This window comes from Pseudorasbora parva, chromosome 24, assembly GCF_024679245.1.
Source record: "Pseudorasbora parva isolate DD20220531a chromosome 24, ASM2467924v1, whole genome shotgun sequence".
Taxonomy (NCBI): Eukaryota; Metazoa; Chordata; class Actinopteri; order Cypriniformes; family Gobionidae; genus Pseudorasbora; species Pseudorasbora parva.
Genome location: NC_090195.1, coordinates 13,284,038 through 13,310,966, shown reverse-complemented (window position 1 = coordinate 13,310,966; position 26,929 = coordinate 13,284,038). Strand labels below are relative to the sequence as shown.

The 26,929-nt window shown below is 37.6% G+C and overlaps 2 protein-coding genes and 1 non-coding gene across 3 annotated transcripts in view; 2 read left to right on the top strand and 1 right to left on the bottom strand.

Annotated features, from left to right (window-relative positions):
- Nucleotides 1-784: 784 nt before the first annotated feature.
- rrs1 (ribosome biogenesis regulator 1 homolog) lies at nucleotides 785-2,146 on the bottom strand. Its single transcript, XM_067434599.1, has one exon. It carries the CDS (start codon nucleotides 2,102-2,104, stop codon nucleotides 1,058-1,060), a length of 1,047 nt encoding a protein of 348 aa, XP_067290700.1. The 5' UTR covers nucleotides 2,105-2,146; the 3' UTR covers nucleotides 785-1,057.
- Nucleotides 2,147-2,385: 239 nt separating this feature from the next.
- On the top strand, nucleotides 2,386-2,475 carry trnar-ucu (transfer RNA arginine (anticodon UCU)). Its single transcript is given in 2 exon segments — nucleotides 2,386-2,422; nucleotides 2,440-2,475. It is a non-coding gene; the product is annotated as a tRNA-Arg (tRNA).
- Nucleotides 2,476-3,096: 621 nt separating this feature from the next.
- pola1 (polymerase (DNA directed), alpha 1) overlaps nucleotides 3,097-26,929 on the top strand; it is a 73,591-nt gene continuing 49,758 nt past the window's right edge. Inside the window, 26 exon segments of the mRNA XM_067435230.1 lie at nucleotides 3,097-3,276; nucleotides 4,069-4,193; nucleotides 4,266-4,362; nucleotides 4,442-4,522; nucleotides 4,615-4,730; nucleotides 4,869-4,931; nucleotides 5,820-5,921; nucleotides 7,338-7,482; nucleotides 7,570-7,720; nucleotides 7,820-7,995; nucleotides 8,962-9,074; nucleotides 9,159-9,272; nucleotides 9,363-9,437; nucleotides 9,544-9,682; nucleotides 9,822-9,976; nucleotides 10,108-10,192; nucleotides 12,431-12,492; nucleotides 12,583-12,672; nucleotides 12,775-12,891; nucleotides 12,981-13,156; nucleotides 13,253-13,382; nucleotides 13,768-13,887; nucleotides 13,984-14,074; nucleotides 14,160-14,284; nucleotides 14,366-14,512; nucleotides 14,673-14,795. Coding sequence (XP_067291331.1) covers nucleotides 3,228-3,276; nucleotides 4,069-4,193; nucleotides 4,266-4,362; nucleotides 4,442-4,522; nucleotides 4,615-4,730; nucleotides 4,869-4,931; nucleotides 5,820-5,921; nucleotides 7,338-7,482; nucleotides 7,570-7,720; nucleotides 7,820-7,995; nucleotides 8,962-9,074; nucleotides 9,159-9,272; nucleotides 9,363-9,437; nucleotides 9,544-9,682; nucleotides 9,822-9,976; nucleotides 10,108-10,192; nucleotides 12,431-12,492; nucleotides 12,583-12,672; nucleotides 12,775-12,891; nucleotides 12,981-13,156; nucleotides 13,253-13,382; nucleotides 13,768-13,887; nucleotides 13,984-14,074; nucleotides 14,160-14,284; nucleotides 14,366-14,512; nucleotides 14,673-14,795 — 2,967 coding nt within the window. The 5' untranslated portion in view covers nucleotides 3,097-3,227.

Sequence of the window (26,929 nt, the reverse complement as noted above, 5' to 3'; positions counted from 1 at the left end):
ACATAACTGTTAAGTTTCAGTTTAGCTTGGTCAAACGTAAACATTTTATGTGAGGTCATTGCAGTAATTTTTTTTAGACAACTCAATTAAACATGCATTTGGATGCATTACATGAATGTACCTCCAGGTGGCTGCATTGACTTTAAAATATTTCTTATATTAAATGACAAGTAGCCAAAGATATAAGTATGCTAGCATGCAAAAAAGTACATACCACTTTATATAACAGTTAAAAATATTTAACAAACCAGAATAAGCTTATATTTGCAAGAAAACTATGGTGTGAAAATTAAATTCCATTAATTCCCCAATGGAACGACAAATATTTGTTGTAGATTAGGCTATGTAATAATGAAAAACAGTCCAGAAATGAACAAATGCAAGAAATAAAAGATTAGGAAAAAAAAAAAAAATATATATATATATATATATATATATATATATATATATATATATATATATGCATGCACACAGAACATATTTATAAAGGAAACTGATTTCATGAATTTTGCACAATTTTTATTACAATAAAAAATTTCCATCCTATTCCTTAAAATAAATTTTAAATCACAAATGATTTACACATGATAGTAGTAGTAGGTATAGTAATACTGTAATACTCAGTATAGTAATACTGTCTATAATTAATTAAAAATAATTTTAAAAAAAGTATATCCAGGCAGAATTTCTCACTCTTATATTTAAACATTGTACTGTGCAAAATTTTTTTTTATATTTTAACTTTTTTTGTAAATATTTGCAAGATTCAATAAAGAACATGACATAGAGATTTAAATTTATTGTGAAATGACAGAGTAACAGGTGGCAATATTAAATCACATTATACAAAAAGAAAAAGTCCAGTTATGTTCAGTCCAGCACTGCATCCATGAGATTTATAAAGATGCAAGTCTGGACACCGAAATACAACCATATTGTACACTCGAACTTCAGCACCAAGGCACTCAAAGTTTTGATTTTCTCTCACACATGGCAGGTTGACATCATGTGCACAATATATATAGGATTTTAAAATAATTCCACACTGCTGTAGATTTTAGCGCTTTCCTTGCTTCATTGGAGGTTTCCGTCCTTTGCCTTTGGGACCCTGACCCTTTCCCTTTCCACCGGCCTTTCCTTTCCCTTTCCCTTTACCAGACATGTTACCCTTACGTCCCTTCTTTCCTAAGCTTTTCTTGCTCTTTTGAGCCGAATCCACATCCTCTTCTCTCATTTGCTTATTCACAGCTTTCGTGATGTTGAGCCGTGGCTTCTTACTGTCCATCACTTTCAGTAAATCCAGCTGTTTTTGCTTTTCACTACTAAAGTCACCAATAAGAGGCTGGAATTTTCTCTTTTTCCCAGTTTTTTTGGATGTTTTCTCCTTGGGCAGGTTCTCTTGAAATTTACCAACAGAGGCGGTGGATATTTTGGCAACATTGACAGCTTGTGCCAGCTCTGCTTTAGACTGCTTAGGGGTGGGTGCGAGCCCCATTCCAGGCACCTTGATCTTCTGAGCTCTGGCGATGTTCTTGAGTCTGTTGTACTCATTCCTAGCCACTCTCTCTTTCTTGGCTTTATTCCTTTTTGCAAATTGGTCCTCATTGGGATCTGCAGTATGTGGGACCTCTATCAACCATTCCTTGGTGTCATCTTTGGCACGTTTGTATCCCCATCGCCTCTTCCATTCCTTGTGAACTTCATCCCATACCAGGTTGGTCTTCTTTTTCTTCTGAATGCCCTTGAGCTTGGCAAACTGTTCCCATTTTGTAGGAGGCTTTGGTTTCGGTGCAGGCTTTTCTCTGGGTAATGGTGTTGTTGGATCTGGTAGCTTGGCGACGATTACTTCTTCAACCTTTTCTGTTGGAAGTTTCCACAGCTCGTTGATGAGAAGTTGTGTGTTATCTCTCGCTAAAGAGCGTAGAAAGTCTTCTCCTTTGTTGTCTTTAAATTCCCGAGTATCGATCCGGTTCTTGTCAAACGCAAGCAAATTACCCGGGTCAAATTCGAGGTCTAGTTCTTTGTTTACTGTAATACTTCTTAGTTTTTCAGCCTCGTCTCTCTCTGCTTTAGCAAGCACGTCTTCTATGCTGCAAGACGCCATTTTGGTTCTAATGACACACAACGTGGTTTTCTCACATGTGCTACTGAAAGCGGAAGGACTTCATTTCAAAATAAAAGACTTGAAAACTCATTTTTTCAAAACTCATTAAAAGAAAAAATAAGAAAAACATATATAAAATAAATGTAATCGTGTTTTGCACATACAGGTGTAGAAAACGAATGAATGTAATATAATAAAGCTTGTTTATTATTGTGATAAAATAAAGTACGAAGACTTCGGAAGTTAGGAGGAGTAGCGACAAACTAGCAGGACGTCCCATCGGCTCTGTGGCGCAATGGATAGCGCATTGGACTTCTAGATTGAAGAATGGGGTCATTCAAAGGTTGTGGGTTCGAGTCCCACCAGAGTCGAATTTTGTGTTCAGAATCGATCAAATGGCCAAATGCCAGAAGTTACCTTGAGTGTTCGGAGATATGATTCAACCAAACAAGATTCAATGATTCAATGTCTGAGTCGTATAGCTGAACCGAACATCTTTCTTGATTTTATATAAAAACGTTTATATTTATCACTTCTATGTTAATATGTTAAGATTGTTTCGCGCATTTATAAGAAAAATATAATACACAGACGTAATACATAGACGAATATGGTTACATTTTAAAATAAGGATTAACAATAACAAACACTGTAAATGTTATTTTACAATATTTTTAAAGGGAAACGAATGTAAAAATGCTTTATGTTATTTAGTTAATGTTTTTTTTTAGCTTTGTTTTATTGTCGTGTGTTAAACTAATTGTGTTTTGTATTTGAAGGGTTAGTCAAATAACAATAATCTATCTGGTTACTGGATGGAAAACATAAATCTTGGTAAATAATTTTTCCAAATTATGTTAAAACTAAATTAGTATTATTATAATTTGGAAAATAGTTTACCAAGATTTATATTTTTTCCACCCAGTAATAAATAAATAGGTCTGAACCACAGACTGTAAAAAAAAGATCACTAAACTATTTCTGATTGGACGACTGCTGAGAACGTCATATCCGCTGCTCGAGTTTCCCCGGGAAGACACTTTGGCGCGGAATCTGTTGTTTTTGCTCGGCGGTTCTAAAGAAGGTTGAAATTCTACCACACGCCAGGCACTAATTTATATTAATGGCTCCTGTATCAAATTCTGATAAAGACATGGACGGCGGAGATTGTGGTGAGCGTGTTTACAGTGCTTAGTGTTATTAGCTTGCTAATATAAATGCAATTCATTGGGACAGGCAGCTTATTGGATTCCTGGCTGTACTGACAGGGCTAGTGTGAGAAAATACAATAGAGTAATTTTCCTGTAACGTTAATTTACTAATCCCTAAAATATACGTTATGCTTGATATATTTATGTGTGATATGCTTTTCTCCAGTAAATTTGACGCGTCAGCCTTTTGAATGCAAACTGACTATTGAATGTCAATGATTACTCTGCCAAATGTTATCTTTCCTACCTGGCACATACATGCTTATTCACATGGATTTGCTAATATTTCCTGTGTGTAATAGTCTATGGCCTGCAGAATATCTTTTTACATTTGCATTAACATATTTTTTGATAAATAATGTTTAATAAAATGTTACATAATGTGCTGCTTTGACCATTTAAGTCATTGTTATAGTAATAATAACAGTAGAATCAGTGGTTTTGAAACCTGCACTCAGATATTATGATTTTCACTAGTCCCAACATAAAATATTTCTCTTTAAATTAAAATTTGAGCAATGTGTGTAGTAATATTTATTTTATTTGTTTTTTAGTTTCAATAATTATAGTTTATGATGTAACTCAATGACCATGATGGGTTTACAATCTGATGCTTCTCATCAATTTATTCTCACATCATTTGTCATTCTCACATCATTTCACGGTGTCAGTCTAGTCTTGACATTTTAGTTTGCTATACAAAATGATTTATTCTTGCAGTTTGATTTTACCGAGCATTTCCTTGTTCTATAGATGCGTCCGACACGTGTGGCATTGCCGCCTCACGTTCCAGGCGGGAGAAAAAAGAGAAAGTGGGACGCAAGTCGGCTTTAGAGCAACTTAAACGAGCCAAGAAGGGAGAGAAGGTTAAATACGAGGTAAGTTGCATGTCAGCTTTTGGTACACGTCATGTGTGCTGTTCCAGTGTTTTGACATTGCCTTGTATTCAGGTGGAGGAGTTCACCAGCGTGTATGAGGAGGTGGATGAAGAGCAGTACTCGAAAATGGTACGGGAGAGACAGGATGATGATTGGATCATTGATGACGGTCAGTTAAACTTTCGTACCTCTCTGTTTAACTCAGTGTTTTAAAAGCGTACCAGCTAAATATCTTCTGTCTTTGTCAGATGGGACAGGCTATGTGGAGGATGGCAGAGAAATCTTTGATGAAGAATTGGATGATGACGCACTGGAGAATGGTCCGAAAAGTGAGTGTTGAAAAAAAGAGCATTTTATTTTACTTTTTTGCATTTTTCTTTGTGTTCTTTTTACATTTTTATTATTGTTTTCTTGTAAACAGACAAAAAAGGTGGAAAGGGAGGTGATTCGAAAAAGAATGTGAAAAAAGTGTCTGTCAGTAAACCCAACAGCATTAAAAGCATGTTCATGAATAGCAATGTGAAGAAACCTGCTGAGGTAAGAGACAATTTACCACTTTGTCCACAGTATGGTATATTTTTCCATGTAATGCAATTATTTGTAATGGAGGTCAAAGAGGTATAATTTTGTCTGTAGTTGGAATTGAATTGTCTGTTTCCATGATTTGTATTTTAGAAACATGTGGATTTGTCTCAAGATGATCTGCTGGGAGATATTCTGCAGGACCTGCACTCTGAGGTAAATGTTAATGACCTTTTGTATTATTAGATAGTAGGTTTGTAGCGATAATTGTTAATCAATATATAACTACATTTGATGTATCATTGATGTAAAGTTTTATCCAAGGCTTAACTTGCTGAATGTACAAGGTATAATTCACCAAAAAATCCAAACTCCAAACATTGTCATCAAAGACAATGTAAAAAATTATAACTAATTTAAATTCAGTCTTCTGAAGAGACATGATGTCTTTTATATAATGAACAGATTTACAATGTTGCACGTACTGTAGTAAAGACAGATTTTTAGACTAATCCTGACTTTGTAGCCTACACATTTGTTTCTTAGTTGTAGTATTAGTTCTTACTTTGCTAAAAATATATATTATTTATTAGAGTAATTAAGTAATGATTAAAAAAAACACAAACACTTGATCAAGGGCCCGGCCCGAAGATAGTGGTGGGAAATCTCGGCTCGGGCAGAGAATCTAAACTCTAGGAGGGAATGCTGCCTGCATTGAAAACGTGAGTAATGGGTGAGGGGAAAAATGGTAGTTTGCGGAGTTTCAGTGACTACATTAAACGACTATATTTAAATGTTGACTAATGTGTAATGATGCAATGTAGAATATTTGTGGGCCCTGATAATTCAATAATAATAAAAATATAAATAATTATAAAAAACCCTCTTTGTTTTGGCTTAAAATATTACGATACGTATTGTGAGTTCTGTATCACGATTTATGTCGAATCATGACACAAGTGTATTGTTACATTTATCCCCTATTAGATAGCTGTCTACTTTTAATACCGACATCCTGTTGGTGCTTTCAGTCTACAATGTTTATACTACAGTATGTCAGTCATTGCAGCATTATGACCTTATGATATTTTGAATGTTTCACAGAAGTCAGTTGTGCTCACTCCACCCCCAATCATTACTCTGAAGAAGAAGAAAACACTGGGATCCCCTATGAATCCATTTTCAGTCAAATCACAGGTGCCAAAGGTATTTATCCCTTGTTCAAAATGGTAAAATGTTGTTGTTTTTTGTGGGAGACTGAAGATGCATACGTTCGGTTGCTGTCATTTTTTCCCCCACCAAATAGTTGTATTGATTTACACTTGTTCAGTTTTTACAATAATAAATTACCACATTTTCCAGACTACTAAGTCGCAATTTTTTTCATGATTTAGCTTGTCCTGCGACTTATAGTCAGATGCGACTTGTATATCAAATTTAATTCATACTGACTGACAAGAATAAACATTTAGCTACGTCTACAGCCGTGACAGGATGCTCTATGCTTCTCCTTTAGCCTGCCCCTAAAGAAAACGACTGAAAAAAACATGAACTGAAATGGTAATTTAAAGACTACAACTGAGTGACTGAACACAAACAAAATGCCCCTACATAAAGAACATCCTATTCAGCAAATTACAAACTGCAGGTAGTAAAATATTTAGCTGAAAACGGTAATCGAGCAGCAGAAAGAAAGTTTGGAGTGAGTGAGAAACTTGTTGAGGGACTGGTGAAAAACAGGTTACTTTAACTGTAATGAAGAAAACAAAGAAAACTAATCGTGGACTGAAAGCAAGATGACCAGAGCTATAGGAACACAGATGGGTGCTTGAACGCTCTGCCGGGAGAGGCTGAGAGACAAACTCTGCCCGTGTGTGAATCATAGATGGTGGTAATGCACAGCATAGACGGTGGTGGGCGCACTGCTCCCGCTTTCCGCACTGCTTCTGCCCTGCCAACGCTTGCGTGTGTGGTGTGAAGATGGCGATATAGTCCAGTATAATGCGACTTAAAGTCCAGTGCGACTTGTATGTTTTTTCCTCGTCATGACGCATTTTTTGACTGATGCGACTTATATTCCGGAGCGTCTTATAGTGCGGGAAATACGGTAATACTTTTATTCAGAAAGGATGCATAAAAGTGATGGTAAAGACATCTATAATGTTACAAAAGATTTATATTTCATACAAAGTCTCACGGTATTACGGTTTCCACAAAAATATTAAACAGTGCAACTGCTTTTCAGTTTTCAAAAATAAGGGTAAAGTAATAATAATTTAATATGATTAATAATACTTAAAAATATGAAATGTTTCTTGAGTACCATATCAGCATATTAGAATGATTTCTCAAGGATCACGTGAAACTGAAACTGGAGTAATGATGCTGAAGATTCTGCTTTGCCATCACAATAAATAAATATATATAAGGCATTGTAATGATATTCTACAGTATGACTGTTTTTATTGTATTGTGATTAAATAAATGCAGCTTTAATGAGCACAAATCTTACTGACCACAAACTTTTGAATAGTAGTGTACATATATTACATAGATTACACTTTTGAGATTAGGTAAAGTGTTATAATTAGTCACTATTCAAACTATTTGTCCATCTCTCAGGAGTCAACTGAAGTCCAAGTGTCAAAGCCCAGACCTGTGGTGACGCGGGTTCCTTCAGCTGAACCTTCACGTAGGTCTTCTCATATTCAACCTAGTAAACCAGCAACCACACAGATAAAGGAGCTCAAGACAGAGGAGCCTGAAGGTATATCTGACCTCCTTCATTCCCTTAATCTTTGCGTGCAATTTTTTGAAAATATGTTGCTTTTAATTGTTTATTGTAAACTTGTAGAAGATGCGATTGAGTTTGATGAGATAGACTTTGATGAGCCCATGGAAGCAGAGGTCCTGGATGAGGAGCCAGTGAAAATGAAGGCAGAGCCTGAGACCAAACCCAATGTTAAAGTTGAGCCCAAGACTGAGCCACAGGATGATATGTTAATGTATGTCTGCAACACAGGCTATGAATTAATGTCATATACTCTACTAAGGATAGAGAGTAGAAAAGACTATACCATAACTTTCCTGTTTGCTCTCCTCAGATCCGGGCTGGTTGGTGGCATGAGCTGGGAGAAGATGGAGGAGGGGGAACAAATCGAGGCTCCTGTGGAAGTGCAAGTGGACTCAAGCCAACTCCCGCTGTTGGAGGGACCTGATGGAGATATGGTTTTCCGCTTTTACTGGTTGGATGCTTTTGAAGACCAGTACAGCCAACCTGGTGAGCTTTGCTTCTCCCTGATTTTGCCTAATGCTTGTTTATCAGTGATGCGTGGGTTGATCCAAAATGAGATCAGTTACAATTCATCCAAAAATATTTTTAATGATTTTTGGGTCGCGGTCGTTTGAAATAAAGATGCCAATTAAACCTTTGTAATTTATATAGTACTATACACAATTTTCTAAGAAAACCATTGGCAAGGACGGATGATCCTCTGCGTTTGAGCATAAGTCCAGACTGAGTGCACATGCTCCGCAGGTCTTGTCATAGAGGCAAGAAGAAACCGTCTCAACCCAGGGATGGTTGTTTCAATATTATTTCTACACATTGGAAGGAAAGCTAAAAATAAGTAGGCTAATCTTCTGTTTTAGGCCACCAACGGTACCTTATAGCCCTTTTAACCCCTTTCCTGAAACGGGACAAAATGCTCGATTGGCGATATCCCAACATGTTGAAGTGAGCAATACCATTGTACCATTTTAATAGACTACTTTGAAAAGCATATAGCTCAGTAATGTCAGTTGTATGTGTTTTCTGAGAGGGGACAGGTCTAAGTCGGGGGAGAGATGTCTATTAGATTGGATAAACACGTAGCATCTTAATTGTTAAGAAAATGAAACTAAATAAATTGACACTACGATGAGCATTTACAACTTTTAAAAAATGCGGGTCAGGAAGAGGGTCGGGTACAATATTTTTTTTTGCGGCCCGAGTTGAGGGCGGCAGGTTAGTTGAAAATGTCGGTCGGGTGTGTGTTGTTTATACATTAACCCGCGCATCACTGATGTTTATACAAATCCTAAATTTTAATTGTTTTAGGTATTTTCTGTGACTTATAATTCATGATTATATAATTGAATGCTTGAAATTCAATTAATTGTTTTCTATTCCTACATAATTGCAATGGAATGAATTGATGTTCATAAAAGGTGGTTCTGTAAATATTTCTTGTGTTTTTCTATGAAGGTGTGGTGTACTTGTTTGGAAAGGTCTGGATTGAGTCAGCTGAAGCACATGTCAGCTGTTGTGTTGCTGTAAGGAACATTGAGAGGACAATGTATCTCCTTCCCAGAGAACATGTAAGACAGCTCTTACTTAGTTGACATGCAGATACAACAAAAATTGCATCTTTAATTCATTTTTCTGTGTTAATGTAATTTTAGAAAGTGAATCTGGCAACTGGCGAAGAGACAGACAGTGCGGTAGGAATGATGGATGTGTACCAAGAGTTCAATAGTCTCTCTGAGAAGTTTAAAATCATGAAGTTTAAGTCCAAGGTAATTACTGCTATCCATCATTTCTGCTTTCTGTGCCTAGGATACTTTTATACATTTACATTTATAAATTTGCATCCCCTGTTCCAACAGCCGGTGACCAAGAATTATGCTTTTGAGATCCCAGATATCCCTTCACAGAGCGAGTACCTTGAAGTAAAATACTCTGTGAGTACATGTCTCTCATGTACACTCAAATTCATGGCTATTTTAGCGAGACTTCCTGGAATGAGTCTGGTGTTTTTTTTTTTATGTGCACATCCTATTTCTGTAGGCTGAGCTTCCTTCATTGCCATCAGAACTGAAGGGCTCAACATTTTCCCATGTGTTTGGCACCAACACCACCAGTTTGGAACACTTCCTCCTTAATAGGAAGATCCGGGGACCTTGCTGGCTTGATGTGAAGACTCCTCGTAAGATTTAGCCTCTCTTGTAAAACATATGAAACATACCATTTTATATATATTTCCTACAAAAATGAGCATTCAGTAACACTTGATAATCATCCAAATATCTAAATCATACTGTGTCTGCTCTCGCCATCACCCCTAGAGTTGAGCAATCAGCCTATTAGCTGGTCTAAGGTGGAAGCTGTTGCACAGAAGAGTGACCTGATCTCAGTAGTTAAAGACCTGCCACCTCCTCCTCTGGTTGTCATGTCCATAAGCCTCAAGACTGTGCAGAACCCAAAGACCCACCAGAATGAGGTAAAATCTGGATCTGAACCCTTCAACACTGGAGATCCAGAATAACTTAACATTAAATCATACCCATTAGGTCATAGCTCAGCTGCATTTGTATGACAGTTTATCAATTCTACTTGTCTTACCTTGAGCAGATTGTTTCCCTCGCTGCCCTTATTCATCATACATTTTCTCTGGACAAAGCTCCACCACGACCTCCTTTCCAGACTCATTTCTGTGGTAAGTTCCTCCACTCTGCATCTTAATACCTCGAGCTTGTGAGAGTAATGTCCAGAACAAAACTTGGATGCTCAAATGAACATCCAAATGTATTTTTAAACCCTTTTAATGCATTGGTTAATTTTTGAGCCAGAAGAGCTTTCTGAAATCATACATCTAGTTCGAGTTAGATTGCCCTTAAAATACACTTCCTCTTTCACATATCTCACACATCTGTAGTATTGAATTTTGTTGATAAAAAATAATATGCATGCATGAACACATATATAAAGAGGCAACAAATGAATGTGACATTAAATAAACTTTAAAACCAACCAAATGACTACAACCCATAGCAGCGACCATATATGTTAATTTGAAAAAGGAATTTAGGTTTGTCAACACTGCTGCTACCTATTGATAAACAATTGAAGCATAAAAATTTAATTTTTTTAATCATAAAAGGGAAAGTTTAAGTAAAATTTATAAATTTTATTTCAAAACATTCTAGAATAATAGGTGTTGTTTTTGTTAGAAACATATGTAGGTTTCGTAAGTTTGGACTGTTTTTGAGCAGTCATGAGTTGTAAGTTCAAAGAAGTATAAATAAATATTGGTAAATACTGGTAAGTCTCATGTTTTTTATATTTCATATAAATATGTATTTAAATAACATGTCTTATATCGATAGTGTTTTTGTTGCATTATACTCGTTTTGCTATATTTAATGTTTCATTTGAAAATTAAGAGATTCTCAATTATTTAGTTAATATTCAGTAATTATTCAGTTTCTCTTTTTTGAGATGCTTGACATGAGTGTCAACAGCGTAACCTTGTTACAATTAGTTCATTATACATTATATAGCTATTATTATCCACTATCAATCGACACTTACACTAAATGAATGCAGACCCATTAAAAAAACAGACAAGCGTTAATGTCAAGCCCTGAAAAAGCTTGCACATTTAATCGTTAAAGGGGGGGTGAAACAATCAGTTTCAGTCAATCTCATGTCAATCTTGAGTACCTATAGAGTAGTATTGCATCCTTCATATCTCCGAAAAGTCTTTAGTTTTATTATATTTATAAAAGAAATATGGGCTGTTCCGAGTCTTTCCGGAAAAAAACGAGCGTCTGGAGGCGTATCGTGTGGGCGGAGCTAAAGAATGACTAATGCGCACAAAGCGGTGACGTCCTCAAGCGTGGAGAAACTCATGGCTATCAATCTCAGCTAATAGATATATGATCCAGAATCATTCGGAGGCTGAAATAAATTGAACAGGAAAAACAGCAACAGCAGGACGTCCGTCTCTGTGGTATGTACTGTATTTAGTGGCCTGTCAACATTTGTGTGTCTTTACTCGCAGTTTATGAGGACATGATTTGGTTTATAGACTATTGTATGCGACTAAACCTTAGCAGTAGCAAGCAACATGGTTTTGCACGTCAGACTAGTGTAACGTTATACATAGAACTACAATGGAGTCTGTTAGCGCAATTGAATGACGAAGCACGCGATCGTGTCGTTTACTGATGTTTACTCACGCGACGATAGCCAACAGCACAGACATTTGAAGCAGTTTTACTCACCGGCTGCTTCCAAAGCAGCACCGAACCTTTATCGCTGGGACCGCTCCGTCAAAAACACACTTCTTTGGTATGATTTGGTAAAGTCCTGACAGCAGTGACCGTGGAGATCCACTTTGCGACGCGACTGAAGAGATGTTGTGAAGCTTCCCGTCATTTCTGCATTCAAATCGGTTCAAATGTAGCGCTGCCTTCCCAGAATGCTGTGCTGAAGCGTCGAAGTCGCTTGATTTCACCCATAGGAATAAAGTGGAGCGCGGCGCCACTGAAGTGTTGCTCAGAGTGGATCTGCACCTGAGAGAGTGTTTACGGGCGTGCATTTCCTCTCTCGCTCTAGTCACGCGCACGCACCCTACCGGGAGAAGAGCCCGTACGGCCCATACAAGGACCTTCCGCTCTATTAATGTCAAGCTGCGCCATACTCGAAAAAAACTCTCCGAAAAGGAGTATTATTAACACAGAAATACTCCATCAAACGTCCAACATTAGTTTTTGAAACTTTGTCTATGTTCAGGATGGGAATCCAAGTCTTTAACAGTGTAAAAAGCTGAGTATGCATGAAACAGCATTCCCCCCCCCCCCCCCCCCCCCCCCCCTAATGAGAAGTTGTTCATCAGATACAATGTTTATTTAATATATAACGGGCCAAAACATTTTTTTTTTTTTTGCAGTGGTGAGCAAGCCCAACGACTGTATCTTCCCATATGATTTTAAAGATGCAGTCAGGAAAAAGGTAATTGTTCTTATCTACCAGTTTTGGATTTATACATGAGATGATAATGTGTTCAATGAAACCTGTTGCTTCTGTGTACATTTTACTTAGAATGGAATAGTGGAGATTGCCGGTACAGAGCGTGCACTTTTGGGCTTTTTCTTGGCCAAGATGCACAAGATTGATCCGGATGTCTTAGTGGTGAGTCTAAATGCGTGCAGTAAGCTTGTCTGCTACACTGCTGATCTATTTTATTTATATATTTTTGTTTACTTTGATCACATCTTCCTTCTGATGCTGTAGGGTCATGACATCTTTGGTTTTGACCTTGAAGTGCTTCTGCAGAGGATCAGTGTGTGTAAAGTGCCTCACTGGTCAAAGATCGGCCGTCTAAGAAGAGTCAACATGCCCAAACTTGGGGTGAGAAGTTTCTTTGACTTAGTCATATCAGGTTATGATTTTGTTAGCAAGCAATGTTTTAATCCATTTGTGCATCTTTTTTATCTCAGGGTCGCAGTGGATTTGCGGAGAAGAGCGCCACTTGTGGACGGCTGGTCTGTGATGTTGAGATATCTGCCAAAGAGCTGATCAGGTGTAAGAGTTATCACCTGACTGAACTGGCTGCCCAGATCTTAAAGACAGAGAGGGTTGTGGTGCCACCAGAGAACATAAGGAACTTCTACAGGTTAGCTGCCACATGTGCAGTCACATTTAAGTCCTCCTTCAGTAATGAAAATATTTCCTGTATTGCAGTGTTTTAATTTTTCTCCTTTTTCAATAGTGATTCCCCACACTTACTCTACCTTTTGGAGCTCACCTGGATGGATGCTAAGCTGATTCTGCAAATTATGTGTGAGCTGAACGTGCTGCCTCTGGCAATGCAGATCACTAACATTGCTGGTAATGTCATGGTAAGATACTTTTATAAATAATTCCACTATTTACTATACCTATGGTAACCACATTTTTAGCATGGTGTTTCATATTTGATACATAATCAGTATAAGACACAAACATCTCTACATTCTGGTTTATATGCCAAATATTTTATTAATATCCCTACATGTGAATAAATCACTTTGAGCTGCATTTTATTAAATGTGCTATAGATTATTATTATAAAATTTCCCTGCTTGCCTTATCAGACTATGGTTCAGATTTTCACTAACTCTGACATTTTTTTGTATATTGATTATATTTATTGTGTTATCAGGCCAATTTAGTGCAATATCAAATGAAGCATGTAATTCCTGCTTTTATGCTTTCTCTTCATTCAGTTATCTTGTTCTCCCACAGTCTCGTACATTGATGGGTGGACGCTCTGAAAGAAACGAGTACCTACTGCTCCATGCTTTCCATGAGCGGAACTTCATTGTTCCAGACAAGCAGTTCTTCAAGAAACCTCAGCAAGATCTGGTATTAGATATTTCCCCCATTATTGCAGTTCCTAGACCATTGTAACCTTAGTTAATTCTGTTCCAGTACATTTTTGTCTTTTAATTCTTTTCTTAGGATGAGGATGTTGACCCAGGTAAAAGCAAATCCAACAAAACGAGGAAGAAGGCAGCTTATGCTGGAGGTCTGGTGCTGGACCCAAAAGTTGGTGAGCCATTTTGTCTTTGTGCATCTCATGGGTTTGCGTTAATGTTTCTGCCTCCCAACTTATCCATTCTATCTTCTGCCACCAGGTTTCTATGATAAGTTCATTCTGCTGTTGGACTTCAACAGCTTGTATCCCTCCATCATTCAGGAGTTCAACATCTGCTTTACTACTGTTGAAAGAGGAACGACCAATGCACGCAAGAAAACTGAGGTGTGTTAGGGTGGCCAGCTATCCCTAAATGGTGGGTAGGTTTATATAATCAAAGCATGCCCTAAACTTCAATAATTACAGGAGGAGGATGATGACATTCCTGAGTTGCCGGATCAGTCTCTCGAGATGGGCATTCTTCCCAAAGAAATTCGAAAACTGGTGGAGCGTCGACGACAGGTCAAACAGCTGATGAAGCAAGCAGACCTTAATCCTGACCTGTACTTGCAGGTATATATAATCCCAGAAGACTTAAATACCTTTTGTATATATAATAGACTGTTTCGGCAATATGGGCACTGTGCATGTTAAGAGTCTTATTTTAGCTCTGTCAGTAAAAAAAATTGTAAATTTTTATTGCATTCAAGCCTTGATGATTTTTCTCCCATAGTATGATATCAGGCAGAAAGCCCTAAAGCTGACAGCTAACAGCATGTATGGATGCCTTGGCTTTTCCTTCAGTCGCTTTTACGCCAAGCCTTTGGCTGCCTTAGTCACTCATAAAGGAAGAGAGGTATGTAATACACATTACTATATTTAGTTGGTATATTGTTTAGAACTACTGTACACCTGTTGCATGAAAGCTTACTGTTTAACATGTTTTTTCAGCATTGTGATCAGTCACAGATGTTCCACAGATATGTGCATGAATGCAGTGGCCGACACTGATTGAAAACGGAATGTCAGGTGTAACGTAACAAAGAACTCCTCCCTTTTTAAAATATCTTTAATCAATTGCTTTAGTTTTAGTTAATGTAATCAGTTTTTCTCAGCCTATATTCATTCCCATAAGAGACTGCATTTTAAATGCATACTTTTTTAAAAGCAATTTTTGTTAAAGTTTCAATTACACGTTTCAGTGTTTCGAGTATATAGATGATGTTAAAGCTTATACAGTCCCACCAGGATTTTTTTTTCTGCAATCAAAATGGTGCAGCGCAATTTCCAGATATTTGCATGTTTTTTTTTTTTTTTTATGTTTTTTTGGTATTATTTACAGTTAGTATACCACAAAGCCTTATTCTTAGTTTTTAGTTGCCAAGACGATATTTCTATTTATTAAATACATATCTATAAAAATATATTTAAAGTTTTTAAAGTTTAAGTATTTCACCAAATATATATTTTATTTTGTATCAGCTTTATTTCAATGAACAAAAATATTTTTAACAGGTTTAGCTTTAGCAATCACAATAACAATGGCTTCATAGTTTTGTACATTAACAACACTGCTCTAACATGATTTTGTTTCACAAGTGTTCATATAGTATTAAATATGAGGTTATAAAACTGTATTTAAATAATTATGCAATATTTAGGAAAATTTTAATAAGGGTTTAAATGATGTGTATTACATTCCCATTCATAAACCTTTGGCACACTCAGTTTCTGTCACTAGAGGGCAGTCTTAACTCAGACATCCCTGTGTCTAGCAAGCTGGTCCTCATGCCTCTGGCCTCTGGCTCTAATATCACTCTTTCCTCATAAGCCTCTGATCTCTTTTGTGCTTTAACCAATTTGACTTGATCTCTTGTTTCTTTTATGCCACCTCCTTGGCATGATTGCCAGCTACCTGCTCTTGAGTTTAATGAGACCAGACTTTGAAAGCCCACTGAGATGTAGCAATACAAACGGAGACACATTCATGCCCCACTCCCTTCTTCCACATTGGTTGCTGGGCGGTGTGAGGCATTGTTTGAAATGTGTGGGGGGGGGCCAGTAATTACAATCTCTTTGCATTAGCCCCAGCATTCAACAAGCAGGTTTTTACTGCCTCTGTGTGCCTCGTTTGTTACAAGAAGAGCTACAAAATCCCAATAAATTCAGTGAGAGGAAAAAGGAAAGCTTGTGACATTGATTTCTGCATTTGAGAATTCAATTTTTGCAGTGCTGAAACCACTTTACTGGAGTCCGCCAATATTAATGTGATTCTTCATATCGGCAAGCCCAGCTTGACTCAACAACCCTAATTACTTTGGTTAGTCTTATTGTGTATATACATATTCTCCACTGTCAACCAGTGTGGTGCTGAACTCTACACTAAGATGCTATGGTAGAGGGGGGCAGTAGCAACAAGTACTCACATTTGCGTTACACTTACCCCAACATTAGGGCCGCAATTTGAATGCTCATGTATTCAGTTGCCATTTATATTTTGATTGAGTGTTTTCTTTATCTGTTGAGAACCGCGTTAACGATAGGCTCTGGTTTTGTGGATGTCATTTTTTCCATGGCGCTAAAGATGCTTGATATGGCCCCCATTCGGATGCCCTCCTGAGCTTCTCATCTTTCCTGATTGGTCTACAGTAAGGGGATCTAGACAAGCCCCCAGTGATTCTCAGCTTGTTGAAATATGCAGGTTCTCAGACCCGTGATGGAGATGACGGCTGTTTGGCACCAGTGTCTGTGGGATTCAGTGCACTATATGTCATTTCAAACTTTTAAGAGAGCAAGAATTCAAAGAAGCAATTTTCCTTTCGTGTCTTCCATTGGTGCCAGACACGCAGAACGCAGATTGTAACTGTTATCTAATTTGACAATTGGGTTTTACGATCGTCAAACACTAAATCCTGTCACATGGTACGCTGGCCTCATCTTCTGATGGATGGTCTGCTGTCTTCACCATCATTGTTTTGGGATAAGAATTACAAGCGCTCTGCTTTTAATAGAGTTAACTAATGCTTTCTGAGAAGCTAGCTTAGTGCTAACCTGCCTCAGGGGTGTAAATTCAGCCAGCAGGTGTTGTAAAGTGGGTTGAACTCTAGACGTGCAGCAAGGGAGATTTTTAAGCTTTATTTGCTGGTTGCTTTGAGTGAAGAAATGGGGTCGGTTTCTTAAGGCAGAGGTATCAATCCTTTTATTTTTTTATAAACGTGATGATCCTCTTGTGAGGAACACTTCCTAAAATACAAAGACAACTTGTATGTATTTCTGTGTGTAAAACCCAATCTACACTGTGAGAAAAGAAAAGTGAAAACTATTTTAAAATAATGGCAAGGGAAAGCAACTTAGTCCATATTTTTTATTGGAATGCTTCACTTTTCCCACTAAAGTATTAAGCATCACAACTGTTTTTACATTGGCAATAATAAGAAATGTCTCTTGGAACAAAGTAGCATATTAAAATAAATTTTAAATAAAATTAATTTTAAATTGTAATAACATTCCACAATATTTAGTTTTTACTTGGTTAGGTATATCATTCAACTAAATACTTTTTTTTATACTTTAATATTGTTAAAGATTTTGCTATACTGTGTATATATGCATACCTGCTATATAGCACAATTGACACTTTAGAGTGATGAAAAGAGGGCTGTGCATTACTGAAGAAAAATGCAATACCTTGATAAATAATGCAATATTTGATAAGCGATATGATATTGCTTCAAGTGTGTAAAATCTATTTACATTTGTGTTTCACATTCTTTCTGGGAATAGTTTTTTATTTTTTTTATTTAATAGTCTTCACATTAATGAAATATACACTGATTCATAATAAATCTACAAAGGTTATTCAGTCAAGAGTACAGAGTGATTTTCTTTTTCTTTTGTTGTTTGATAGACAGCAGCAGGTTTACTGTATTAACAGGCTGTCACTTTAAAACCAAATCTATGGATCCTATTGACACACATCCGGGTTCTTTCCCCACCTGATACCGTTCACTTAAGACATAATCGACTGTGTTTACATGATTACCAGTTAAGACAGCCATTTTGACAAACAGTATTTGACATGTATTTGACAGTTCGAGGGTGTAATGAGGTTTGAAACCGAACCAAAGGTATCACACGATCTCTCTTTCAAAGAGGTAGCTTGTACGCTCGTTTTGGTTCTTGACCGAGACTGTAAGGAGGCGTTTCCCTCACATTTGTATTTAATAACTCTTTAACGTAAAGCAAGTCACGTAAGTAACATTCACGTGCCCAGTCTATTCTCTACTGTATGCGTTGACCTAAAACGTACACTTCACAACGTTTTGAAGTAGCATATTAAAATCACATATCACATGCCATTGCGATATGTAGATTTGCGATATTCCAATTAATTTTGATATATAAAATGAATATGCTACCCTAAATGAGAATATAAAGAGAGGGGTGTGCTTGATACTAAAAAGATTTATAAGCGCAATATATCCTGAAAAGAAACTCTTTGCAGTGCTCACGAATTTGGCATGTGGTCGATGCTAAAAGGTGTTTAGGACAATAAGCAGTGAAAAAGAACTCAACGCGGTGCTTGTACTAATACACAGAAAGCCATGTCTTTCAGCATGTGATTGCAAATTCAGTTCTCTTTTGCGTTTATTTGCACTTCAACACACGCAATTATGTAAAAATGCCCATTGCGTGGGGTGTTCATGGAAACGCAGCCCGTTATGTCTGTGAAAGTAAACATTTAGGTGTAAACTGGATGTGTATCAGTGTAATGGATCTCTGCGTTTGGTCCAAGGGTGCTGCACACATCCTGAGTATACGAGTATAGCTTATAGTCTCCTCCATGTATTTTAATGGAAACGTGAGACAAACTAAACTATCAATTCAAATACATTTTTTCCAAAGATGTTTTGTCATTTTAGGTAGTATTTATTGCTGATGTAAGTCTTTGTTTTTTTGTTTTTTTTTTAAAGTTTGTTTTTAGTTAGTAATAATAACATCCCCATTTTTATAGCATCAATTAACTATCCATGCTTGTAATTTATTATTTTCTATGCAGATTCACTGTTACATAATCACCCCAATCATCATAGAATGATTGATTCATTACAAATAGAGCTATTCAAATTATCTGGTGAAATTATCATATTGCAATATGTATTGCAGAAACACTAAATCTCAATCTCACTTTTTTTCTTTTATATCGTGCAGCCCTACTCTACAGTTTTGCTTCGAATGCAGAGTGGTATTTTATCAAAACTGGCTTAGGCCACTGTTGTTTGGCTCATTTTTCTGCATGGTGATTTGGGGAAATCCCCCTGTTGGCCAGTTAGCAAGAGCCATGTGCGTTTAGCCTTTACTAGCACTTGTAAAGTGACGTTCTGTGGCCCTTGACCTTTCCAGGGAAACATTTGTTCTGGTGCGAACCCTGTACTCCCCTGGTATGAAATGTATGCAATGGAATAGGCGTTTAGGGTTTCATGCTGAGGGGTCCGTCCTGATTGATGTGCCTAAATTTTATTTTCAGCTCTCTGTGCGGCAGCCAGTGTGAAAAGCGGAGGTTCAGCTGTGGAGCTGGGGAGGGGGTTTGGGTCTGGGGTTAATCGAGTGATGTTTACAGCTTCTGTCGCTACGGACTGCTGATGGTTCTGGAACGTTAGTTAGCCTGACCTCTCACCCCACCTTGCCTCCAGGCCTTAGTCTCTTCTTTACCTAGTTTAGACAATTTCAAAATGTAAAAAAAAAACACATGCTGTCACGGATGGCATGCCCTTGTGCCATGAATTTCTTAGATCTCAAGCGGCTGTTGGTGAGATGAGATGGCCAGTCGTGGTGACGGGGAGGTTGAGTTAAGTGTCATCTGAGTAAACATTGTTTCCTTGCTGCTCTCTCAGACAACATGTCCAGTTGTCCAAATCACAAAGGTCATTTTTAACCTTCCCAGAATAAGATGTAAGTGCCCTCCTCCCCCTCTGTAGTCATTGTTGTATGCACCGTTTGACCTTGTGGTCTTTGGTTGGGGATTTGCTCCTGATATCACTGGACTTAACAAATAGTCACAGGGCCTCAAAGAATATTTTTGGATTTGGGCGCGAGATGCAGTCAGCCTCGCGTAGCTTCACGTTCTTCGCACAAGTTCCCTCAAGAGCTTTGCACCTTTTAATTTAGGCTGGCATCGTGAGTGATGTGTTATTCTTAACTAATCCCTTCTGCGGACTCTTTTAATATTTTGTTTGGTTTTTTAATTTACCGACTCACGATTGCTGTCATTTTTCCCCATTTGGCTTACTGAAACTTTTTGTTTTAGCTGTAGATACTAGTATTGCTGTTGCTAATGAATAAGTGTAAAGAATAATGTGCCCTGCATGTGTTGAGGTGTTACTCAATTTTCCAGTGATGTAGTTCAGTAAACTATAGAACATAGTGTGGAATTACACTGCAGCTTCCTTTGGGAATAAAGCCGAACAGCTTGTTGATTCTAAAGTCTATTCGAATGAAGATACTTAATTAGAAAAAAATATAATACCTAATATAATATATTTTTATAATAGCCAAATATAATATTTGTAACCCATAAATTGGCAATATAAAATTCTAATTTTGTATTAATGAATGTAATGTAAAACAAACTAAAATCAATAAATTGAAATTCTACAATTGCATTTAGGTATCACAATATGAAAAAATAGACATTCATTTTAATATTTGCTGAAGATTACTTTCATCCATGGTAAGTTAGTAGTGTCTTTTAAAGATTACCTTTTAAGTATGTACATACTTGACTGCTAAATTATTCTCTGTGTAAAATCGGTAAGTATTGGGACAATTAACTCCATCTATCCAATATTGATAAATATTATTTATATAAATATATAATATATGAGACTAGGTTTATAAAAAAAAAAGTTTGTTCATCAATTTAAACTAAATGAAATAAGAAATTTTGTAGCTTAAATGTAATGTTTAAGTCTAACAAATTATAGTTTAAGTACTGGTAATAGGGGTGTAGCGGTACACGTATTCGTACCGAAACATTTCGGTACAGGACTTCCGGTGCGGTGCATGCGTGTACCAAAGGCGGTCTTTTGCAGTTAACAGTAGGCTTGTCCCACGGAACATACTTCAATCATTTGTTCTCACAAGAATATATTTAAATATTCTGTCCATTTTGTCATGAAATAAATGCCTGTTTGATGCTCTTTAATATGACGTGACCAATCACTGTATAGGCAGTGTGGCATGTTGAGTATACATTACAACTTACTAAAACGTGTCATGTCATGTAATCGCTCAGTGTTTCAACGGCAAATGATGGCAATAAAACGGCTTATAAACAATGTCACTTAGCATTACATTTACCTCAGGCAAGTCATTCAGTGTCCCCAGCTGAATAGTTTGCTAGTGAAATAATATATTTGCTAAACATGCACTATATACACTTTTATATTCTACTTAACCTTTTAGTGATCTTATTTAATGTATGTTTCAATAAATCTGCCATGGTAATGACAGCCACTGTGTATAAATGATTATATTTCAACAATGAATTGGAGTAAAAACATAATTTTATAATTCAATCTAGAAGTTAATCCAAAAACTGCCTTATGTGACTTTTACGTGTTTTCATACAATGGGTCTCATTTAATGTGTACGCCAATGCGTACACAAATTTGTGTGTGAAATGTGCATACGAATGATTTTAAGAAAAATCACAATTTACCAAAGATTTCATCATTGTTTTTCTAAAAATTACACACAAAAAAACTGAAACCACATTTACGCAAAAAAAACTTGCTTTGTATGGCTTTATAACCGTGTTAAAAAGTTAATCAATTTCATTCACAGAACGTTCATGACCATAATTATGAAGTATATTGTATTAATTGTATTATATAATTTATATATAAAATACATTTTAAATACATTTGATCATTTACAGTTAAAGAGTAAGAAAAGCTGCATAATTGCGTCAGCTGCAAGGTTTCTCTGAATAATGCAGATATACACGTATGTACAGCTGGCTAATGAGAGCTCTGTAATCTGGGTTTTTATAAAAAATTGTTTATTGTGAGAATGGCGCACTTGGCATTGCTTGAGGATCGGGCGAAAGCGCATTGCAAACAGTGGCAAGTTTGATATGTGGCGAAAGGATGTAAGGAAAGCATGTATGGAAAGGCCTTATATGGGGATGGTTTGGGTGTGTTTGTGAAAAGACACATTTTGTTCAGTAAGCTACTGTTTAATAAAAATAAATAAAAAGCAATTTTGTAAAACTGCTGTACTGAACCGTGACCTAAAACCACGTACTGAACCATCAGTTTTGTGTACCATTACACCCCTATTAGTTAACTATAATAAGCCTGCTGTCAACTAGCCTGAAATGTTCTCACACTGCCAGTGGATATAAAGGTCTTGTAACCCGTGTTGAGATTATTTGTACAGTATGAGAAAATGGTGCATTAGTGTCAATGCATGTGTCAGCTGAAGCTCATAATTTAGAAACGAGATGTAATAAATTTTGTTAGGAAATATTGATCAGAGGTATTATGTTGGGGTTTGGGAATGGGACGCGGCGTTCTTTTTAGTGGGATATTTTTACCTCCGGTTCTAAATGCCAGGCTGCCCGTTAAAGTGATTTCAGGCGGTCGTATTAAATCAGAGTGGATTTGCAGTGATATTTTACCCCATAGAGCTCAGACTCCACATGATCTGCCATGTTTGCTTCCACACAGCCCATGCAGAATCTGTGCACACCTGTATTGTTTAAATGTCTTCAGAAATAACTGTCATTTTACTGTTCTCTTTGTGTGTTTGCTGTTGTTACGTCCTTTGGATCATGATTTGCACGTTGTCAGGAAGGTAACTGTATGTGGCCATCTTCCTAAAAGATGTGTTTGCATGCTATGAGGGCAATTCATTTTTGCGTGTCCCACTGCTGTTTAAATCCGCCTGTGTGTATGTGTTTTAGATCCTCTGGGCAGAGGATAGAGAGATGACAGCAGACGTATTTCACCCTGACAGTGCTGTGTGGTTGTTGCTATTTCAGGCAGAGGACTGTCATCCTCAAAATGCTTTTCAGCAGGACGCTTTTCAAAACAATCGTCACCAGATACTTTCTTTTACAAGGTTTCTGTACCGCTCTGGGGCTTAAAATGCCTGCTATGATGTGCACCGAAGCCAACAGAAGGCCAGATGCCCCGGGAGAGCAAATGGCACCACGGGGCAGGGGGAATTAACTTTTTATGAGAGCAGCCGTAGACTTCGGTTTTTCACTATAACCATTCCACCAGCCGCTTGAAATGGTTGGGAAGAGATAAATGAATGTGTTAATGACAGACCTGTCGATTGGGGGGAAAAGATGGAGGGCCTTATGTGTAGACTGGGCCAAACACTCCTGTCCTGTCAATCACTGCAATCTGAGCCAGTTGCTTCAGTTCATTGGTGGTATTTTAACACCATTTTAACTCTAGGATGCACTGCTTGGTGTCACTCTCCATTTAAGTACTCAGTGGAGTCAATTTAGAGGAAGAGGCATTTGGAATTACTTAAACTTATATGACGTTATGTAACATATTTGCAGTTTAAAAGATGTTGAACTGAAAAATTAAGTAGGTTGAGACTTCATTAATCCATCAGGATGTAGTTTATGCAGAGGGTAGGCTTTAATATTACTTATTTATTTATTTGTATTTACAGACGCATCAAAGAACAATTAGTCAGGCGTTTTTACTCAGATGTGTGTATGACAGAGGCTTTAGTGATCTGATGGTAGGCTCCATAATGACCCTCTGTTGACTCTTTATCATGTCACACACTCCCGATGTATCCCCAGGCTTGTGACGGAGAGGGTCCGGTCCCCTTTTCCATCTTACTAACAGGCGGCTTTTGCTCCAACACAGCCGCTAATTCACTGAGCTTTGTAATTACAGTCCACTTTCATCACTTCTGCCCGCAGTCAGACAGGGAGCTGAGAAAAGGCTAAATGTGGGGCACTGTTGTGTTGTCCCGCTGGACAAAAATACAGAATGTCGAAAACATTTATAGAAGAATTAGGGCTGTCTGTGTGTGAGTTTCCTGCACTGCTATTCATGGACAAAAAGTGAAATTTTTAAAAATTGGAGCGCTTGAAGTTTAAATTTAATATAAGTTGCATCAATATTGCATATTGCGCATAAAAACAAATGCAGTATTAAATGCAGTACCATTCAGAAGTTTGGGTTCAATAAGGTTCAATCTGTTTATTAAAGAAATTGATACATTTATTTAATCACCATAAAGACTTAGATTTTAGATGAATACAATAAGAATAGATAAATAAAGATATTTATAGATAATATTGTTTAACTATTGTATGTAAAACATAAAGTAATTAAAGTGTAATTAATCTTTTAAAACTGTTCAGGCCAGAGTGGCTTTATTTTTTGGGTGTTTCTGAGGTGTGTTAATCCAAATAGAAAATGTGTTTTTTGTTTGACTGTAACTCTTTTGGTGGCAGGACGTTTACTGAACAGTCGCTGGACTCCGATGTCAGAGGCTCTGTGCCTTCTGTATGTATACTCTCAGATGTGTTGGTCAGCATGCTTTATAAGACAAGCTGTCCCCGCTCTTATTTCTGAGGCATAGTCAAATGACTTGTCTTTCACCTCCCCTTTTCCCCATCCGTTTCTGTTGTCCCAATGCACCGATATACAGTACAGCGGCCATGGAAACCTATACAAACATAATCGAAATCATCACTGTAGCCTCTTTTATTTTCTATTTCCTATTTGCCGGTCTAACTATATCTCTTCTCCTTTTTCAAACTCTTAGTTAATATCTGACTGGGTCAGCATTAACAGTGGAGCTTAAATAAACTATGTGCAGTGTACAGTTGCATTGCTAAGTGGCTGTAACTTTACGGCTCCCTGTGAAGTAAACTCGCACCTGCTCAAGGTCAGAAACACTCTCACACAGAGACAGATGGTGTAGCAATTCATGAGTGGGCTCTAAGAGTACTGCTGGAGATCCAGGCATGGAGCAACGCCTGTGAAGTCTCTGTGATGCCACCTAGAGCTTACCTAGTTGTATTGTGCGTTATTAGTGGTTCAGATATTGCCACTGTTTCTCATACTTAAGGTTAGGGATTTTAAGTATTAAGCTTCATGTTGTAACTGCATCAAATGTGCTACAGACATTAATTATACCTCAAGTTGTTGAAGGGTGTGCTGTTGCTTTTGTAAGATTTATAACTTATCATTTTTGCTTATTAATAGTGAAATTGTTGAAACGATATTTAACCATGTAGAGATCAAAATATCTTAGGGTTATGGTGCAGTCACGCTTACTGTTTAGCAACATTTTGATGGCAATATCCAGTTATTTAAATAGGATTTCCCCTGACCAGGATTGAAAAAAATCAGTGAGGTAAAGTTACAAATTCATGCAAATTTGCTTATTTTTCCCTCATGAGCTGCTTGTTTTGCAAGTGACATCTGTGCGAACTGTGCTTCATGCGTCACTACACTATTGACACTGGACAAAGGACCTTTTTATTTCACCAAAATGTTGCTTACGTGACTGCATCTTCAGGGCTCTTGACCTCGGCAAAATAAGCAGCCACCCATAGCTTGAACCCCTTACAATTGTTCAGAACACCTTAGCATCCACACACCTTGGCAGTTACTTTTACATTGGCAAGTACTTGCATTTTCTTTACTTTACAATTCTAGTTTTGATGAAGAACCAGTTTTGAGAATGCAAAAACGGAAGAGACACCAACAGTAAACCGCACATAAGAGTTGTTTAATCCTGCTTAATTAGGTGTGTATTTGTGTGTTTTGGGGTGACCTTGGCTATGTTGGTTAATGCCGACAGCTATTTTGTTATTACTCAGACCTGACCTCCTACTTCCCTCTGGGAGGCATGTTACACCTCATAAAGCATGCTTAAGTCCTGCTCGAGTTTCAAGGAGTGGAGCTTCCCATGTTCTGAAATAGCCTCGTCCTTGTCCCTCCGGGGGCTTGGGTTTGGCTACGATGTGTGTGTGTGCTGGGGGGTATGAATCCTGGTGTCTTGCTCGATTGCTGTTGACAGGCTGCAGTGTGTCCCTGTCTCTTTGAGGCCTCAGATTAGCGCCCCTTATTCCCCTACCGACCCCCCCACCTGTCCGAGTCCCTCTCCCATAGAGGTCACCCTGCATGCCGGCACAGCGGCTGTGGGGTGTATGTTTAAGACTGGACACCCTGAGTAAACAGTCACTGTTATCATGACACTTCAGAAATGTACAGTCTCTGTCTACCTGTCACTGTCTACAGTGGGTTTTTGTAGGATAAATAATAATAATAATCAATAATTTAATATCCAAACCTCGTAGAAGTAGCTGTGGGTGTTGGGGGAATGTTTGAATGGTAATATAGCTTGTCTAATTTCAGCAATATTTCAGTAATTGTTAACCTCTATTTGAGCTTCAATATGGATTTCATTAAAATGACATGTAAATGCAGTCAATGGGAGTTGAAGGGGGGTTTGGACCTGTATTTCCCAAAAGAGCACCACGGCTCTAACCACTATGCAAATGTATTTTTGTTAATTTTTTTTAAGGCCAATGATTTTTTCTTTGCACTTTACTCCCTCTGTCTGTCTTTCATTTTGTTCCCCTTTTGTTTGCTTTTTATTTTTCTCTGACAGCTGTAGTTTACATGGGTCTCTCTCTGCAGCTGGACAACCCCCCCTCCCTCCCTCCCTCCCCTCTCCCTCCTCTCCCTCTCTCTCTCTCTCTCTCTCTCTCTCTCTCTCTCTCTTCTCTCTCTCTCTCTCTCTCTCTCTCTCTCTCTCTCTCCTCTCTCTCTCTCTCTCCTCTCTCTCTCTCTCTCCTCTCTCTCTCTCTCTCTCTCCTCTCTCTCCTCTCTCTCTCTCTCTCTCTCTCTCTCTCTCTCTCTCTCTCTCTCTCTCTCTCTCTCTCTCTCTCTCTCTCTCTCTCTCTCTCTCTCTCTCTCTCTCTCTCTCTCTCTC

What these genes read in the sequence shown, in the direction of transcription:
- rrs1 (XM_067434599.1), bottom strand. Translation starts at nt 2,104, where the DNA reads ATGGCGTCTTGCAGCATAGAAGACGTGCTTGCTAAAGCAGAGAGAGAC.